The 22,008-nt window shown below is 30.0% G+C and overlaps 1 protein-coding gene across 1 annotated transcript; it reads right to left on the reverse strand.

Moving 5' to 3' along the window:
* Positions 1–3,333: 3,333 nt before the first annotated feature.
* LOC107003482 lies at positions 3,334–8,938 on the reverse strand. The gene is made up of 3 exons (XM_015201822.2): positions 8,419–8,938; positions 8,139–8,324; positions 3,334–3,680 (listed from the first exon to the last, which is right to left on the reverse strand). The coding sequence occupies exons 1-3, from the start codon at positions 8,869–8,871 to the stop codon at positions 3,387–3,389; spliced, it is 933 nt and encodes a 310-aa protein (XP_015057308.1). The 5' UTR covers positions 8,872–8,938; the 3' UTR covers positions 3,334–3,386.
* Between the last annotated feature and the right edge of the window lie 13,070 nt (positions 8,939–22,008).

The following is a 22,008-nucleotide window of genomic DNA, read 5'->3' on the forward strand; positions in this document are numbered from 1 at the left end:
ATCTTTCAGGTGGTAAGAAGCCAATTCAATTGCTTCTTTCTCGAGATATGTATAATATGGAGTGTCTTGTGCATCTCATCAATAAATTTTGGAGGATCCTCTGTAGAGTTGGATCCCTAGGGGTCTTATTCTAGGGCAGTATTAGCCCTTTGGCTAGCTTTAATCCTTTTTGGCTAGAAAGTTCTAGGCTTAAGTCATACACAACCCTCTAAAGTTGTTCACATATTTCACTTAGACACCTCAATTCAATCATTTACCAATTGAACACCTATATTGTAAGAAATTTATAGCTATTAAACATTTTGTGCTGACAAGGTAGCAGGTGTATAATACACGCATGAAAAAAGAGTGAAAGGCATCATTTAGCAAAAAAAAAAGATAAAATGAAATTAGCATCGCTTCTTCTTCTTTGACTAAACCACCATTGAAACCACCTTCTCACCACCGCAATCACCGGTGTGCCACCATTAAAGTTCATTTCCATTTTTCCTCAAGGTGCAATCATTCTTCTTCTCTATGTCACCTTGTTTTTTAATTAGATATGTCATCACTATATCCACAGTTCTCTTTTCCTTTCTTTCTCCGATTGTCTTCTTCCCCATTTTTTTTTGCAGACCATCATCTTATTTCCCCCTTTTTTTTCATACCATCATCTTATTTCTCTTTTGTTACCAACCATCGACACCACCTCATTTTCCTCCAAATTTGTCATTGTCAATATCTTTCTTTCTTTTTAGCCTTTCAAACAATCAATCTCAAATTTTAATTTGTTCATCGGAAAACACTGTCACCACTCATCTTTTTCTTTACGCCAAACCAACTCAAACATGAATCAAATTTAAGCTTAAACACAAAAATAAATTAGAACAAAAAAGTAGAAAAACTTAAATGATTTAAGTATTTTTTTTAAAAAAAAAAGGAAGAAGATGAAGTGGGAGGGGGGGAGGTTCGAGGCGGAGGCAGGAACATAGTTTAGGATTTAAGTTTATTTTTTTAATTATAATTATTTGAATTAGACACATTTTGTTTTTTTAATTACTCCCTCCGTTTCAAAAAGAATGACCCTATTTTCTTTTTAGTTTGTTTCAAAAAAATGATCCCTTTTCTTTTTTGACAATACCTTAACTTTAACTTTCCACGTGGCATGTTTAAGACCACAAGATTAAAGGACATTTTGGTACATTTGACATAACTTTAATTTAGAACCATAAGATTAAAAAGTATTCTTTCTTTTCTTAAACTCCGTTCCAAGTCAAACTAGGTCATCCTTTTAGAAACGGAGGAATATAATTATTTGAATTAGAGTGTCTAAGTGAAATATACCGACAGCTTTAAAGGATTGTAGATGACTTAGGCAAAAATTCTATAAACGTAGAGCAATTTTAAGGAGATTATATGTCGATTTTGTTTATCAGAATATTAAGGGTTATGAATTTGAGAACATACTCTTTGAAAGAATAGAATAATTATAACACTGGAAAAAATAATTTTACAATAAATCAAGCTACAGATTTGATATTTCACTCTTTAACAATTATATTCCGCATATAACGTGTTTGATAGAGTACCCTCAACTTCCTGTTTTATTTTTTGTTTTATTTTTTCAAATATTTTTTTATAGTTAATCAATATGCTTCTCTTATCATGCTGGGTTATTAAAATGAGTTTGACCCGTTAAGTTGGTCCAATTCAATTTTTGAATTAAGTTGGTTGAGTCTAATTTTTTCGATTCATTTAGAAATGTGGTTTTTTAGTCCAGCCTCATTTGGTCCTCTAGCTTAATAACCCCAACTCACGAGCCTTAGAGGCCAGTTTGTGGGCTGTAATGTTAAAACTATTTATTGTACATATTTTAGTACTGTTTTATTTGTAAAGATTTTGTCAATAAATATTTAAGAAATATAAAATAAAGTTCAACTCCTTTGCAGATCTTTTACATTTTAAGGCCATTAGTATATTAAAATCAAGTCTACTTTTATTTTATGCCTAACTTTCCATATCCCCTTTGTTGTCTTGTTTATGAAAAAAGTGATCATGTAATATTTTTTACCAAGATAAATTTTACGATGTTTTACCTTGATTATTATTGAGTGCGAAGCCTAAAAGACACAAAAGTTTGACAAAAGTTCCAAAAGGGCACATCAAAAGAAAATTAACTAAAGGGGTAAAATCGCTACGAGGAGCGATTTTTGTCATTCCGTTACTCCCGTTACAGTTCAAAATCGCTGACCCACGAGCGATTTTCTCCAAATTACTTCTTTAATTTTTTTAAAGAGCATCGCTGTCTGTGCAGCGATTTTGGCCAATTTTTTTCTTTTTGAAATGTAAAGTCGCTAGCTGTGCAACGATTTAGCCAAGAAAAATATTTTAAAATAAATGAAAATTGAAAATTTATCAAAATTATATCGCTGACTCGGCAGCGATTTTAGCTATCTTTTTTAATTTTATAAAGTCGACAGAAATTTACATGTTGATTAATTGACAGAAAATAAAAAACTTTTTTACTAAAATAATTGATGAGAATTTCGTCTTCTTCTGTAGTTCATCTCTCTCTATTAAGACCAACTTTCTCACAACAAGGTGTTCTTCTCCCATTATTATTTTGAGGGTATAATTTTACTATATTTATGCATTAATATTATACAATTTCTAAGATATTTGATAAGTAAAGAAAGTGTAAAAGAACTCCCAAACATAATGTTAATAAATTGATATAACTTAGAAGAAAATAGTTTGCTGCACTTGATTACCTATTAACTCCACTAAAATCGCTGCATGACAACGATTTCTTGTTAAAAAAATATTTCACAAAATTAATAATAACGCTGCAACAGTAGCGATTTCATAAAAAAAAATTTGGCAAAAATACTGCACGAACAACGATTTTCAGGAAATAAAAAACAAAAAAAGTTGCCCTTTTGGTTAGAAAAAAATTTCATGAGCCCTTTTAGAATTTTATCAATTTTTTTTGCCCTTTAGGCTCCAGACTCGATTATTATGTATTGTTGTAAGAAATTACTTGAGTAAGTAATTCATAAATAAATTTTGCATATATTGATATCGTGTTCATCAGACATCAACATTCGATACTCTTAGATACACTTTCTAATACACCAATACTGTTCATCTTTTAGTTAAAGGAACAACCTGTCCGAACCTGTGGCCCACTTAGGGTTGAGTTGGGCTACTATTTGATGTCCTTTAATTTAAAGAATCCTAACTCATATAACTCTTTAACACGTTAGGATTGAATTGGATCAACCCATTTTGAAAGCTCTGACAATAACCAGAACAAGGTAGAAGCTAAGCAACAATTAGACTGGCAGTCATGACTCATGTAAAAAGAAAAATTTGAATTAGTGGACAAAAATAGAAAAAGAAGTAATTCATGAATAAGTACAAGAATGAGAGTTGGTCAAATTGATGTGTTTGCCTAGGTGATTGCCTTTAAGAGTTAGTTGACAAGAGATATGAATAGAGAAGTTGGGCTTCACAAGCCTTCCCAATATATACGCTGTTGATCTTACTAGGAATGTTAAGTTGAGAGGTAGAGACACACTCTGAATCTGTTTTTTAGCATCACTAAGAACTGATATTGCACCATACAATGGAATTTGATGGCCTTGAACAACCACCACCACAATCCTCTTACTCTTCCTTGCCTCATAGAACTTCTTCATCTGCTTAAACCGTTAAAACGACATTATGATGCGCTCATGTGATAAATATCATATATTGACATGGTATCATTAAAAACCGTGGTATTTCTTCAATAGAAAGTATTAACTGGTCCTCTATAATATCCACGTTGTATATATTATATACGAACATGGTATCATAGAAGGCAAATTCATTCTTTCAAGTGAACACTACTTAGCTTTCTTTAATACCTTAATGATATATATCATGTAGTGATATTAGTATGGTTCATGCTTTCAAAAAGAGTATTGGTTTTTCCTGTAAAAAGAAAACACTCATTTGTAGTTTATGACATCTACCTGATATATATCATATATACTGACATGATATTAGAGGACCGGTTCATTTCTCCAAGACAACGCTCTATGATACTCATATGATTTATATTATATATTAATAAGAAATCATTGACGCATCGGTAATTTCGGATAAAGATTCTTTAATGATATCATAAATATATATGTATATATATATATATATATTCTTATTGCATCTAGAATCTCTAATGATATCTTTACATTATATATATTTTATTTAGTATTAGTTAAACAAAAAATAAAAGATCATGCAGAAAAAGCAATTTAAATTGAACAAATTAGTGGTCCTAGCTCTGGTCCCGATCCCACATAACTATTTACGGGCTATCTCAACTTGATCCGACTAGTCATAGTCGTTAATCAAAGCATTTCAAAATTATTACATGTCAAATATATTCTCATTTCACGTTTTGTTGTGCATATTTACCTCACACCAAATTTATAATCTAAATAATTTCATTAATTCGAAATTTTTGATGTTGATTATTCCCACTATTTCACTTTCAAGTGTTCAAAGTTTTAATTCAGCATCAAAATTAATTTTACATTGTAATATTAATCTAAAAATATATATATAATGTACTACCAATATTTCGTGAATCTTGTCATATCCGATTGGGAAAAACTCGAGAAATGATATTTGGTCATATAACTTGATAAATATACTAAGTTTCAAGTACTAGAAAAAAATTACTGTAGAATTTTTCTAGTATTTGGATCAAGTTCTAATTTGAAAAATTTAAAAATTACCCCATATTTTTATATTTTATAAAAAGATAATCATTATTTATTAATTTCAGTTAGTATTTGTTACTATCTCCTTAGGAAAAAGTTGGATTTCTAATTTCAGTGATACAATTGAGAAAAGAAGAACAATTTGTATTTACGGGGTTATAATTATGAATGAACCAATGATACATTTGAGTATTAGATTAATACATTATTTTGTTTAAATTGTTATTTGGTTATTGTTGATTGGTATCAATTACATAACTTGTAATATTATTTTTTAATAAAACATATTTATTATAAATAATTAATATAAATTTACAAATATTTTCAATAATTTTTTAAAATTTATGGGATATAAATCATGACTTTCAAAATAGTCAAATATTTTTGAAAAGGCCATACACATGATGACCAAAACTTTACCCAAATCTAACTTGTTAAAAATATTAGAAAACTTTGGCAAACGCTAGTTAAAAATGACTTAAAATTAGAGCTATTAATACAAAAAAAGTAACATTAATTAGGAAAAAATAAATTAATTAAAACACGTGGAATAATATGAGCTTATCGTGGCATTCTACTGTGATTAAAAATAAAAATTGGAAGTGTTGTAAGTAAACAATCAAAAAATACAAACATCTTAAAGTCTGAGAAGATGAGTACACAAATTATTTTTAGTTTATTGTTTAGTTTCAATATTTGAAGTATTGTTCTTCTGAAATAAATCAATAAAATACTATAATATCACATAAAATAATATGAAATGAAAAAGTACAAACTGTCCTTTTGAAGTATAGAAACTTCAAACAATTATTTTTGTAAGAATGTCTCTTTGTCTCAACTTAAATATTTTACTTTTTTATTTAATAAGGATTTATTTCTATATTTACTCAAATTTTCAATTTCACTACAAAATTTATTATTAATTTAAAGCAAAAAAGAAGTGTGTCAATCCATCAAAAATAAAATTACGGAAAAGTGCCTAAAATATTGTCAAATTATTGAAAATGATATAAAATTACCATTTATCCATCTATTGGCTCCAAAATGTCCTTCTCATCCATCTATTGCTCCAAAATACCCTTGTAATCCATCTTTGTGCTCAAAATTGATCACTTTTTTAACCAATTATTGGTTATAATTTAATTTATTAATATAATTTAATTTATTAATAAATAAAATTATAATCAATAGTTGAGCGTCAAGTATTTCTAAAAAATATTTAAACAATTTAATTTTTAAATAGCTAAAAATGTAGTTAATTTTGAACTCAAAGATGGATGACAATGATATTTTAGAGTCAATAAATGGATGAGAAGTACATTTTGGAGCCAATATATAGATGGAGAATAATTTTATAACATTTCCTATACTTTTAAAAATATTTTAGACTCTTTTCCGATTAAATTAAACTCATGTCCAATAATAGCCGTCAGGGATTAAGAAACAATAATTATAAATGTACTTTTATAAGATTACGCTCTTATTAAATATTCTTTATGTTCTTAATTACTTGTTCATTTTTTTATAGTTATTTCTAATTACTTGTATGTTGACAAATCAAAATGATTTTCTTATCAATTATACTCACAGTTAATTACTTTAAAATAAGATAGAAGTTTATGAAAATTTTAAATATTTTAATTCATCCAGTACATAATTAATATATAAGAAAATGATAAACTCATTATGTTAATAATTATTTCTTAATAAATATACCAATTAAAAAATATATACATAATGAGATAAAAAATATAAATTACCTAAATATTAAAAAAACGAATAGAATCTAATAACAATAATAAAACAGATATAACATAATAAATTATCTAATGTTTTAAAAAAAATTGAACCAATATTATTGTTAGATCTTTTAAAGTAATATACTGACAAATAAAATATTTTATATAAAAAAAAGAAAGTAATAATCAAAATATTGTGTTAAATGTAGTGGCATATGGCAGGCAGCTTGTTTTTAGGAAGGACATAGAAAGTCGCATTTTAATCAAAACAGCAAAGTGGGTACAGACTTTGTGCAGCCTTTTTCATGCTATTACCCAAGAGACACACCAACCTAGGGAATGGCAATATAGTAATTAACACACCAACACTCTATTTCTTTTTTTTGATTCCACCAGGTGATAGGAGATTTACATTAGAGTTTAGATTAAGTTAGCATTTTGGTCATAAAATTTTTAATATTTATGATATATATTATTTGAGTGAAATTTCACAATATGTTTTGATCATAAAATTTAGAAAATACATTTTACTTTTTTATAAAAAATATAATTTATATCTAAAAGTTTTAAAAATTATTAAAATTAATTATAAGTTTTTTTACAAGTTAATTATATATTCATTACAACAATAACAAATAATCTTTATGAAACTAAAGTAATGTGGTAATTTGAAATAAGTGCAACAAGTATCATTCTATACAAAGTAAAATAGACTTTGTTATCTTAACTAATTTTCCATCATTTTCATTAATAATTATATTATTATTTAATATTCACTAAAGATAGAATATTATTATTTTGGTGTTCACGTAAAAAATTATGTAATACAACGCAATCAATTACTATAGATGTTTTTGTAAAAGATAAAAATTTAAGGTAAAATTTTAATTTTTAAAAAATTCTAAATAATGATATTTGAACCATATACTAGAAAAAACTAGTATTTGAATATTTGAATATTTGCCAAATAATAGCAAATGGTATGAACAAATATTATTTGTTAATTTTTTCCCATATATTATTTGAGAATCTATGACCAAACCGTTTCTAAATTCGAATGACATATTGCGGGATTCATTTGAAGGTAGCGCTTTCAACAAAATTATTTTGATATTTATGGCTTGAATTTAAAATATCTGATTAAGGGCTGCATCATTATTTTTGTAAATATTTTTCTTCATACGTTTCAATAATAATGATTCTCTATATTATTTTGAAATATTACAATATTTATTTAATTTATAAAATCAAGAAATTATTTTATATTTATTCTTAAATTATTGTTATCACTAATTATAAGTATTTTTCTAATTATTTGTTTATAATATCTTAAAATTTTAATTTATTCACTTGATAATTAATAGAAATAAAATGATATATTTATGATATTTATTAGTATATATCACTTTAAAAATAAACAATAATTACAACAGGAGAAAAGTCATTTTTGAAATTATTTTCCTTTTTATAACTTTTATTAAATACGTAAAATCAATCAGAAAAAAGGGGAGTACGACTTAGACTGTTCCATAATTTTAATTTTAATTTTCTTTTTTTGTTTGAGTTTTGAATTTTAGAACATGACCAAGAAAAAGAAGAGGGAAGAGTTGGTAGATTTAAAGAAAATTGCAGAAATTAATAAACATACTTGACCAGAGGCGAGCTTGAGCCTGTAATAATGAAGTTCAAGTAGTGTAGCTGAGACATGCACTCCATAAAAACTCGCTGGGTTCCGATAATATATCCTCACTGTTGAATTTAGATTCAACATATCCGTTTGTACCCCAGTACCATCTATTCCTGCTTGTACATTTAAATTTTCAATAACCATACCCTGTACCATACCGTCATAGTATTATATATTATTACTCACAAATCAAAGAATAAAGCAAAAAATCCCATATTCACACAACAATGCTGTTGATTACCTTAACAAAGACTTTGGGTTTGTAAGGTAGACTAGCAGCCCAAAGTATGAGAGAGAAGATGGTGAACAACACAATAAAAGAAAAGAGAAAGCAGACCACATAGAACTTGACAGATCTGCTATGATTATCATAGTCTATATCTTCACCGTTTTCAGCCTCAGCCTCATTATCCTCGTCATGATTAGTTCCGGGTATTCTCTTCCAGACAGCTAGTTGATTATTTTTCAAAGAAGAAGAGAATCTAGAAGTAGAGGATTCACGTGAATGGTGAATGGGAGAGCAGTGGTAGTGATGAGTTGGTGACCCAAATGGGCTAGATCCATATGACATTTTCTCAACATCATGTTGCTGAGAGTGTGATGGACTCTGAACATAATACAGTGCTCTTCTTGGCGAACATGCGTCAATACTAGTAACCTCTGAGTCCGATTTCGCATGTATTGTTACTCCCATTTCTTCAACAAAAAAAAAAAGCTTTGAAATGATGGACTAGTGGAAAGTTTTAATATTACTAGACAAAATGTCCTTTTAATTGCGGGTAATGTGATGGAGATATATCGATTTAAAGGACAATGGGTCTGGTTTGTCAATATTGTGTTTCCCTAGGTGCCGCGTAATATTCACGCTTTGGACCATTTGTAACCTGCTCTCTTTCTGTTTTATCTAGGCTTGATTTTTAGGGGTTGTTTGGATAATGAAAGTTAATTTTGATAATTTTTGAATATTAAGGAGGAAATTGTTTGGCTTGAATATAAGTTGGTGAAATGATTTAGTGGACCTTTTTACTTATATAGGATTATATTTTAGGCACTTTAATTTATTTTTTTGTCATCTGAAATTTCTGAATCCATTTAAATCTAATATTTAAATATCTTTTCTTGTGGCATGGCGCGTGTTGCACAAACCATGTATATGTTGATCAAAAAGAAAAAATAATAATTCAAATATGATATTGAAATACATGTGATAAATCTGTCAACTAAGAATAGTCCAACTTCGATAAAAATTACTTAAAATTAGAGCTATTAATACAAAAAAAGTAACATTAATTAGGAAAAAATAAATTAATTAAAACACGTGGAGTAATATGAGCTTATCGTGGCATTCTACTGTGATTAAAAATAAAAATGAAGTGTTGTAAGTAAACAATCAAAAAATACAAAAATCTTAAAGTCTGAGAAGATGAGTACACAAATTATTTTAGTTTATTGTTTAGTTTCAATATTTGAAGTATTGTTTCTTCTGGAATAAATCAATAAAATACTATAATATCACATAAAATAATATGAAATGAGAAAGTACAAACTGTCCTTTTGAAGTATAGAAACTTCAAACAATTATTTTTGTAAGAATGTCTCTTTGTCTCAACTTAAATATTTTACTTTTTATTTAATAAGGATTTATTTCTATATTTACTCAAATTTTCAATTTCACTACAAAATTTATTATTAATTTAAAGCAAAAAAAGAAGTGTCTCAATCCATCAAAAATAAAATTACAGAAAAAAGTCTAAAATATCTTCAAAGTATTGAAAATGATATAAAATATCATTCATCCATCTATTGGCTCCAAAACGTCCTTCTCATCCATCTATTAGCTTCAAAATACCCTTGTCATCGATCTTTGGATTCAAAATTGACTACTTTTTTAACCAACTATTGGTTATAATTTAATTTATTAATAAATTAAATTATAACCAATAGTTGAGCGGCAAGTATTTTTAAAAAATATTTAAACATTTAATTTTTAAATAGCTAAAAAAATAGTCAATTTTGAATTCAAAGATGAATGACAAGGATATTTTAGAGTTAATAAATAGATGAAAATGACATTTTGGAGCCAATATATAGATGAAGAATAATTTTAAAACATTTCCAATACTTTAAAAATATTTTAGGCTTTTTTCGATAAAATTAAACTCGTGTGCAATAATAGCTGTCAGGGATTAAGAAACAATAATTATAGATGTACTTTTATAAGACTACACTCTTATTAAATATTCTTTTATGTTACTAATTATTTGTTAATTTTTTTATTTTATAGTTATTTTAAATTACTTGTATGTTGACAAATTAAAATGATTTTCTTATCGATTATACTCTCAATTAATTATTTGAAATAGAATACAAGTTTATTAAAATTTTAAATTTTTTAATTCATCCACTATATAATTAATATAAAGAAAATGATAAATTCATTATGTTAATAATTATTTCTTAATCAATATATTAATTAAAAAATATATACATAATGAGATAAAAATATAAATTATCTAAATATTAAAAAAAAAAGCGAATAGATCTAATAACAACAATAAAATAGATATAACATAATAAATTGTTTAATGTTCTAAAAAAATTGAACCAATATTATTGTTAGATCTTTTAAAGTAATATACTAACAAATAAAATATTTTATATATAAAAAAAAGTAATAATCAAAATATTGTGTTAAATGTAGTGGCATAGGGCAGGCAGCTTGTTTTTAGGAAGGACATAGAAAGTCGCATTTTAATCAAAAAAGCAAAGTGGGTACAGACTTTGTGCAGCCTTTTTCATGCTATTACCCAAGAGACACACCAACCTAGGGAATGGCAATATAGTAATTAACACACCAACACTCTATTTCTGTTTTTTTTATTCCACCAGGTGCTAGGAGATGTTTACGTTAGAGTTTAGATTAAGTTAGTGTTCTGGTCATAAATTTTTAATATTTATGACAAATATTATTTGAGTGAAATTTTATAATATTTTAGGTAATAAAAATAGAAAATATATTTATTTTTTTATAAAAATATAATTTATATCTATAAGTTTTAAAATTATTAAAATTAATTATAAGTTTGTTTACAAGATAATTGAATGTTCGTTACAACAATAACAAATAATATTTACGACACTAGAGCAATGTGGTAATTTGAAATGAGTGCAACAAGCATTATTCTATACAAAGTAAAGTAGACTTTGCTACCTTGAACTAATTTTTCATCATTTTCGTTAATAATTATATTATTATTTAATATTCACTAAAGATAGAATATCATTATTTTGGTGTTCACGTAAAAAATTATGTAATACAACGCAATCAACTACTATAGATGTTTTTGTAAAAGATAAAAATTTAAGGTAAAATTTTAATTTTTAAAAAATTCTAAATAATGATATTTGAACCAAATACTAGAAAAAAATTAGTATTTGAGAATTTGAGATATTTGCCAAATAATAGCAAATGGTATAAACAAATATTATTTGCCAATTTTTTTCCCATATATTATTTGAGAAATCTATGACCAAACGGACCCTAAATTCGAATGACATATTGCAAGGTTCATTTGAAGGTAGCGCTTTCAATAAAATTATTTTAGTATTTATCGCTTGAATTTAGAATATCTGATTAATGACTGCATCATTATTGTTGTAAATATTTTTCTTCATATGTTTCAATAATAATGATTCTCTATATTATTTTGAAATATTCACAATATTTATTTAATTTATAAAATTAAGAAATTATTTTATATTTAATTCTTAAATTATTGTTATCACTAATTATAATTATTTTCCTAATTATTTGTTTATAATATCTTAAAATTTTAATTTATTCATTTGATAATTAATAGAAATAAAATGATATATTTATGATATTTATTAGTATATATCAGTTTAAAAATAAACAAGTAATTAGAGACGGAGAAAATTCATTTTTGAAATTATTCCTTTTTTTTTTATAGTTTTTATTAAATACGTAAAATCAATCAGAAAAAATTAGAGTAAGTTTATGCCTTTAATTATAGTTGCTTTTCATGGTAAGTTTATGCTTGTTTTTCTTTTCACCTGTATTTATTTTTGTCAAGGTAATTTTATGCCTTTAAGTTTTAACTGTAGTTGTTTTTCATTTGACTTTACAGGCATCCTAAGATATGACTTTAACTATAGTAACACTTCAATTTCACTATGGGGGCTGTTTTATATATGATCCTACTTTAAAGTATGACAATGGAATAACTAGTATTGAAAAGGTTAATATAGATGTAGATGAGTTGCATAGTATGTTGTTTCATAATATAGCATTGAAATTGGGTGTTGAAAATGTTGAGACATTTGGATGTAGAGTCAACAAAAAGGGTACTTTTTACATCTACTGATTATTATGTTTTAAACTTTCTTAATGGTTTGAAGGGTGCTGATTTTGTTGATGTACATGTTGTACATCCCATTAGTATACCTTTAGTTGTTGAGGAGATACTTGTATTGACTAGTACTAAGAATGATGTGTCCTCATCTCTACAAAAAGATAATGTTGATATGTTATCCTCCCCACAAATATATGAGGCTGATGTGTCTTCATCTCAACCATTTGATGAAATTAAAATAGGAATTTAAACCAAAATCAATCCCCTTTAATTGAAGAGCAGTCCCCTTTAGTTGAAGAATAAGCCCATGCCCCTAGATTTGAAAAACGTTTTGATCCTGATTCACTCTATGATGTTGATGAAAATATTGATGATTTGAGTGATTTGGATGAGGTTTTTCTTCAAGCTAGGTAGTCTAACATTCAAGAACAAGTTAAAAAGAACGCTGATAGAGTAAATCTAGATGAAATATCATCTGGTCCTGTTATGTTGGTTTTGAAGACATTTATAAAGAGAGAAGGGGGAGATTCGACGAAAATTTTGGGTGGTGATGACCCTTATTTTGATAGCTCAGATCCTGGTAGTGACATTAGTGAAGATGAAGGGGATCCTATTGAGGATGATGAAGTGGTAGATCCAGCACCTAGGAAGGAAAGTACAAAGGTCTACTTTGATCCAACTGCTAAAAGTTTTTTTTTCAACTGTATATATGGTAATTTTAAATAATATTGAGTTTAGGGAGGCACTGCAAACTTACTTTATTCAGAAGGGTGTTAATATTAAATTGAAACCTAATGAGAAGGAAAAGATAAGGGCACATTGTAAGAAAGAGAATTTTCCTTGGCATATTCTTGGAAGTATTGATGGTATTACTGAAACTTCAGTGTTAAAACATCTATGTTCAGTCCACAAGTGTTAAAAGAACAAGAAACAAATTGTGTACCCACATTTAGATTAGTAACCATTACATGAGAGAATTATGAGTGAGCCTACTATCAAACTACATCATATTTTGTCTTTGATACAAAAGGAGTATGATTTGTATGTTAGTAAGACAAGTTGTAGGAAGGCAAAATTGAGAGTTATGGATGAACATAGGGGAGATTTCATAAAGGTGTTTTCTAGGTTGTATGATTATACTGAGCAATTAAAGACCACAAATTCTGGAACTACTGTATCTATTAGGACATCCAAGAATATAATTCTAGGAAAAGAAGTGTTTATAAGCATTTATATTTTTCTTGGTTTCTTAAAAAATGAACGGAAAGAAGGGTGTAGAAGGATTATTGATTTAGATGATGCATTTTTTAAAGGTGTATGCAAAGATGAACTGTTAACTTGCATTTCCAAAGATGAAAATAATCATATGTACCCTATAGCATGGGCAGTAGGTTATAAAGAAACCAAGGAGACATGGTCTTGGTTTATCAAGTGCATCAGACATGATTTGGAGCTTACAGAAGATGAAGGACTAACAATGATTTCTGATATGCAGAAGATGTTACCGTATTATTTATTAAATTTATTCTTTCATTTTTGAAGTAATTGATATTTAACATTGTTGTATGTCAAATGTTCTTTTTTTGACAGGGTCTGCATCTTTCACTTATTGATGTATTGTCAAATGCTGAAATTAGATGGTGTGATAGGCATATATAGGCAATCTGGAAGAAAAACTGGAGGGGTGAAGAAAGGAGAAGAAAATTCCAACAGTTTTTAGGGCACCATTTGAGGTACTTTTATAGTCCAAACTTGATGATTTAAGTGAGTTAGGAAAAGATATTATAGAATCTCTCTTAAAGTATAACAAGAAAGCATGGTATAGGGCATATTTTAAAGAACATAACAAGTGTGATGTGGTCGAGAACAACATGTGTGAAATTTTAACAGTTGAATTTTAGGTACTAGGTTCAAATCAGTAATCATTATGCTATAGGAAATAAGAGTCAAAGTTATGGAAAGAATGAATCAAATGAGAGAATTTTTAGAAAAATAGATTACTGATGTATCGCAATGGCTATGGATATTCTTAGAAAAAATGTTGAAATTGTAGATAATTGTGAGATAAATTTTAATGGTGATCTTGGCTTTGAGATTCATGATCCACCATATAAACATGTTGTTGACCTAAAAAGAAGGTGTGTAGTTGTAGGCCATATCAATTAAAAGGAATTCCTTGTGGACATGCACTTACAACAATTCATTTTAAGGATTGAGTTGTTGAGTCATTTGTTGATCACTGGTTTAAGAAAGAAACATATCTGAAAGCATATAATAGGTTTATTCAACCTATGATAAACATGAAGATGTGGCCAAACAGTGATAGACCAGCCATTAAACCACCCGAAATCATAGCCATGCCAGGAAAACTAGGAAAAAACAGGACAAAAGATAGTAACGAGCCGGTTAAGAAGAAGTTTGGAAAGGCTACAAGGAAGGGAAGAAAAATGAAATGTTCAATGTGTAAGACTTTTTGATGTAAGAAGAAAAGATGTCCAACTCTGATAAGTTGTGCTTTAATGTCTCTTTGTTACTGGATTTTACTCTTTTTATACTTTGGTAAGTTGTGTTTTAATGTCTCGTATAAAAATGTTGCTACTAGAACAAGTGATGCAAGTGTCGGAACTTCAAATGTTTCTACTGAAACAAGTGTTGCAACTGCTGGAAATGCTGCAACTTTGGATTTTACATATGTTGATGCTGCAATTGGAAGCCAGTCAACTGTGAATGCAGGTCCAAGTGCAGTTTCAAGAGCAGGTTAAGTGCAAGTTGCATTCCATGTGCATGTCACATCCGGGGAGCACCCCCTAGAAGTAACACGGAGTACTTGACCTCTCGGAGGTCTTATACAAGCCCATAGTTATCATTCATCGCATTGTCATAGGTAAATTTAGTGGAAGATTTAAAACTTTCTTAACACATCATATGCTAGAACATTACTTCATATATAAAATATCATCATACATAGTTAAAGACTCTAGTCTCTTTTGCGTCCTTGACTCAACATCATAAGAGTACTTTAGGGACACGACCCTTATAACATAATACATAAAGGACTTTACGGTAAACTAGACTTAGGACATCCTTGGACTTAAGGTTTTCTATTCCTTGAGCTTGGGAATCACGTATCAAGATCTTTAATCATAAAGACATCCTTAAAGCATCCATAACCTACACTTTGTGTAAAAATAAAAGAATGGAGTTAGTACAAGAATGCACTAAGTATGGCAACCATGCAAAAACATGCATTTAAAAGGGACATTTTCTTGAAATCATACTTCATTTCTTTTTGAGTAAATATTCATCAAACTGCTATACAATAGCATTTATATTATTCACATACTTCATATAGACATATTCAAAGGCCAAATATTATATAAAATCACACATAGAATTCAAGCCACATTTGAGAGTATTTTACAGTAAGTTTCTCATATTTCACAGTAAGCTTTTCCTCTTTACAATGAACTTCTCCTTTTAACGTATTAGTCTCCCAAGTAACCCTCTAGTGATACTTGGTGCAATGCATCACCTTATGGTCACAAGGAAAACCATGCATACATTCTATACAAGTCATCACATATCATCATAGAAGTATAATACATCAAAGACACATTTAAGCCAATACCATAAGAATATTACAGTAAGCTACATCAACTTGCACATATACTAACTTCACTTCACATCAATGCATTATAATACCTTACTCACAATCCTACTCCAAGTATACTAGTGCAATGTATATGTGAAGCCCCAAAACCTCACATATACTTAGTAAACCTATCATAAGACCACAAGCATTAACACTCTATTTCATACATCAACAAGTAAGTGAAGAAAACTTCATTCATGTCAAAACCTTCATCATATAGTCATTAAGACCAACATAGTGCATATAAGAACAAGATCATATCATGTAGACTGATACCATGCACATCTTCATAACAAGTAGAAAAATACTACCATTCCATGCATAAAGACATAACCATAATCATACACTTGAGAACACCTTCCTAGAACTACCTAAGGAGCCACTTGTGCAATATTTATGTGAGTTCATTACTTCCACCTATACTAAGTAACCTCCCTTAGGTCATCCTAGTTAGGGTATTAGTCATTTACTTCCATTGTCCATTTTACTTAAGGAAAACTATAGCCTTAACCGACACTAAGACCATGGGTTGTACTTGGAATTTGGTGTTGTTGAGCCTTACACCAATGGAAGGTGTTCTTACCTAGCCAAGGTAGAACATTAACACATGCTAGCATACTAAGTGAATCCACTTGCTAGATCCTATGTGTCAAGCGTAGCATATGGAACTAAGAGATATACATGATCCTCTACATGCTCATTAGCATTGGAGCCTCATATCATGAGAAACCATGGGTGAATCTTCCTCAAGGAAAGTCAACACCTCATGTGGAACCATAGGTGAATTTTCCTCCAAGGGAAGTCAACACCTTATGAGGACCCAAATGGTGAATCTTCCTCCAAGGTAAGTCAACTCATTGTCAAGTTCACTCGGTGCTAAGCTAAGTTTCCTATATTGAAAAGCCTTTATTACTTTACTTCCTAAAACATAGGCTTAGGATATTGATTCCTTATATGCTTAGAGCATATTCAAGCACCTATCTAGTTTTAGGGTACACATGAGCACACCTTCAAGGTCCCTCTATTGACTAGATCTTCATTGATGTGCGTTTGTACTTGTATGTGAGCAAACCTTTCACATAACATATAAATGTCACACATGTTCATATATAAATGCACAAGTCCATAGGTATAACTATATGAACAATCCTTTCATATAAACACACCAAGACACTATGCGTATTCATATTTCCTCACATCTTATACTTAACATCATAGCATGTAAGTCATATTCATAACGTGTTCATACAATCCTATGCATGTACTTGAATGACCAACCTAGGGACTAAGGCCCCTAAATGACCGCTCAGCGATAAATGAGGTAGCGGTGCAGAGACAGCCATGAGGTTTGCCTAAAAGCAGCCACCCTTACTATCAAGGCACACATGTTCATGCATAGACAAGGTTCCATACGCTTGCCCATGCTAGTACACCTATCAAGTCATCCTAGTGAATGATACATCACACAACATCATAGAATGGTAAGCATAGCATAAGACTCATTTATTCAAGACTTACAACATTCTTAAAGTAAGCTCTAGTCTTCATACACCTATTTTAGCTTTAATTCACATATAGCATTATAGGACCTCATCATAGGCAAAAGGTACACATAAACTTAACATAACCATTTACATGATCATGACGTTAGCAACACAACCTAGATCAAAGTTAGAATAGAAAACTAGGCATAGGCTTCAAATAGGGTGATTCATCACCAATACACATTCATAGTATAATTTCCTTCAAGGCCATGATTACATCACATATACATATTGACAATAAAGTAAACACCGCCACCATAAGTGGACCATACCACACAATGCCATATAAGACTTCATCAACAATATTGTAGAGAAGTAGAGAAGTAGAAGGGTAGAGCAATTCTAACCAATCCTTTAGCCTTTGGTCATCATTAACCGTTACTACTCTTTTATCAACAATTCAGGTATAGGGAAGTAGCTTAAGTACAATAATCATATATGAAGTCATGCATAAGCTACTACAAGACCAAGTTACAAACTAGTACAACACATCACCAACATACTAGAAAGTAGACGGACATAGATCTTTAACCAAATTCATTTGCATTAATCATCAATAACAATTTTTCAACAATATACATGTAGGGAAGTAGTTAAAGAGATCATTACCCAAATGAAATCATGCTTCATCTACCCTAGTGAGATCACATCATATACATTACATTATCAATTTGTAGGCTAGAAGAACCTATATCAATTCATACCAAGCCTTCTTTACTTTGATCATACAAGATTCATACCCACAATTCTTCCATAATATCAACCTAAGGCAGTAGCTACAATGATCTTAGCATAATCGAAATCCTACCACAATTGTCATAAAGTTGAGATTACAGTGAGCATGTTATATTAGGAATCCATGGAAGATAGAAGAACATAGGCTAATCAAACCTTGATCCACATGGATCACTTATCTACAATTCATCAATAACATCCAAGTAAGGCAGTAGATACAATTATCCCTATACAATCTAATCCCACATTCATGCATAATAGAGGCAAGGTTCCAATAAACACATAAAGACATACGCTAGACTTATTCAAATCTTCATATATTGATCCACATGGATAATTCATCAAGAATTCACCATCAATATACATAATAAACAGTATGCATAAGAAATTCAATGTAATAAAATCACAAATCCACCAATAACAAGCCACAATCACAATGCCCATGCATAGGTTAAATCAAGTTTGGAAAGGGACATGGGTTCACAATGCAATTGGATTGAAATTCACATTAAAACCAATACATTATCATCGATTCATCATGATTAAGCCTTTGAAAACGTTTTAAGAAAGAACCCATGGCTAGATTGAAGAAGAAGAAGTTTGATCATGAAATCTCTTTTGAAAATTTTGAGAAGAACTTTCTAGATGGAACATAACTAGAGATGAAGGATCACCATAACTTTATTTAGAAGAAAACCTCTAAAACTTGATAAAGAACCCATGAAAATCCAAGCTCCAAGCTGTTCTTGAGCTTCACCTTCAATGGATGTTTCTAGCGAGAATTGATTTTGGAGGAAAAGTCTAATTTCTGTAGAATGGATTGGGAATGGGTTGGTCACGTTTTTGCTCACTTAAATACACCAAAAATTAATCAAATAAACCAAGTAGGGTCAGGTTAGGACGTGGGGTGAATTTCCCGTTCACCCTTAAGTGAGGCAGTCGCTAGGCAGCCTGTTACATCCTGCACCAACGGCCACCATTGACGCCCAGTAGGTCCATCGACGGACCGTCAGTGGCTTTCGTCGATTGGCTCTTGGGCTGTTCTTTGGTTGAGCCTTCCCCAGGCTAACTGTTGATCGACGCCTCCCCATCGACGGTGCGTCAGTACACCAACGGGGCATCATTTGGTTCAGTCGATTGACACTGCTAATGCAGTGTCTCGACAGCCTTTGGTTCCTTCTTTGTGGTCCATTTTGCGGGGCCCTTAGAAAGTCGTATCTAGACGTTTCCAATGTAAATATAAAACTTAACATGTTGAAGACCTTCCACATCAGTTTCACCCAAACCAAACACGTAAAACACATTCAAACATGCAAGGCACACTCAAGACACACATGAACGTCTCAAGGGCTAACTTTCGAACATCTTGAACGTTTTTCTACGTTTGAACTCTAAACCATGAAACTCACCATACTGCCTAAAAACATCATTTTTAATCATAAAATGACCTCATAAGCTCATGAAACACACATAAGAACATAAAAACACATAAGGCCCCTTATGTGACTAAGTCGTCAAACGTCTTGGTCGTCCCTTGACATTTGACTTCCAAATCATCTCAAACTTTAGAAACTCCCTCAATACCAAATTATAAACCATTTTAGGATCTTAGACCCTTATGAAGAACATGTTAGTGTCTAGACACCCTAACTCATTTTGGGGGTCTTATAGTGTAGGTCCAAGAGTAGTTCCAAGAGCAGGTCTAAGTGCAGGTTGCACTCCTAGTGCAACTCCAAGTGCAAGTTGCACTCCATGTGCAGGTCCAAAAGAAATTTCAAGAGCAGGTCCAAGTGCAGGTCCAAGAGCAGGTCAAAGTGCAGGTCAAAGTGCAGGTCCAAGTGCACGTTCAAGTGCAAGCACTCACCAATCAACTTCTAGTGCAGCTGGCAAAAAAAAAAGACTAGCATAACTTTAAGAGATGGTGCATCTCTAGCCTATAAGAAACCAAGACCAAAATAGGCAAAGACAACTGGTTATCGTCTCTTATTTGGATCAGGTGGCAGAGAAACTGAGAGGGTATGTATTTTATCATTTAAACATATTAAATTACTTTAATTGATATTAGTTCATCTCAATTTTAAGATTTTTTTTTGTTCTCTTAGTCTTGGAAATATTGATAGGGTATTACATAGTGCTACATAATTGACAAGTTCAACTCCTACAAATATTAATCTTGATTACAACTCCAAAAAACCAAGGTGGAAGGGAAGAGTTACAATTATTCAAAGGCAGCTCTGAGAGGAGAGTTATAGAAGCACTCAAGGCACACCAAGCTCTCAAGGTACACCAAGCACTCAAGGCACACCAAACACTCAAGGAAGGCACACATTAGATTTCACTTTGTTTAGCTTAATGGCATGATCCCAACTAACTTTATTTTGATTGATGACTTGATCCCAACTGTTTTGTATATGAATTTCTGTTAAGTTGGTATTGGGAAGACTTTGTTTTTTTCTAGTATAAATTTGTGTTTGAATGAAGTTTTTATTCAGATTTCTGAAGCAAATGCAGTTCATTTCGTCATCAAATAACACATAGTACAAATCAATATATCTTAAAAATAACAGCTCTAAATCAAATAACAACAATCACAATAATAGTGATATCAATACTAGTGTTTGATCCTTGTCTTCCTTGTCTTCCTTGTTTCCTTGTCTTCTATGTCTTCTTTGTCTTCCTTGCCCTGGACTCGTTGATGAATTCTTGATGTTGTATTGTTCTTGGAATGTTGGATCATTTGCATCAGCCCATCGAAAGAATCCACATCTATTACCGGATGAATATTTTTGACAGCCTCAAAACATTCTTTCAGGATTAGTTGGTGTTCTTGATGTCTTTAGTTCAGCATATATTCCACAGTAGCAACATCAACCCCTCATCGTGAAGACGAATAAAAATACAATAGAATCAAACACACAAAAAAAAGAGATGAGTAGATCTAAGAAAAAAATAAAAGAGAAAAATTGCAGTGACAAGATTGAGAAAAGAAAAAAGAAAAAAGCTCAAAAGGCACTAACAATGGTGTAATGTACCACTAGGAAGATCATTGATGACACAATGTATTTCTAATTTTTTGTTGGCCAAGTTTATATCTTAAACTTAACATAGATTTAAGACTACTTAAATTGTTCAATACCTAAAGCTTATTTTTTAAAAAAATTAAAAAAAAATAGTTTAAGTGGGTAATTGACAAACTATCTTGAATTAAAAAATAAAGAAAAAAATATCAATGAAATCATTAAATTACACTAAACGGATTTGGAATTTTTTTTAAAAAATATTTATAACCATTCCAATATAAATAAAAAGAAAATTAGATACAAAAGAAACTTAGAAAAAAGAATGAGGGGTTAGTTTAGTCATTTAGGGGTCTTATCTAAGGTTTAACAAACCTTGGATTAGTTATCACTTCATTTTCTAGGGGATAAGATAAGACTATATATGATGAATAACCGATTCATGGGTTAAATGAAGTAGCCAAACAATGTAGTAGTTGGACTAAATTTTAATCCATGAATTGTTCAATC

This window comes from Solanum pennellii, chromosome 11 (assembly GCF_001406875.1).
Source record: "Solanum pennellii chromosome 11, SPENNV200".
NCBI lineage: Eukaryota > Viridiplantae > Streptophyta > Magnoliopsida > Solanales > Solanaceae > Solanum > Solanum pennellii.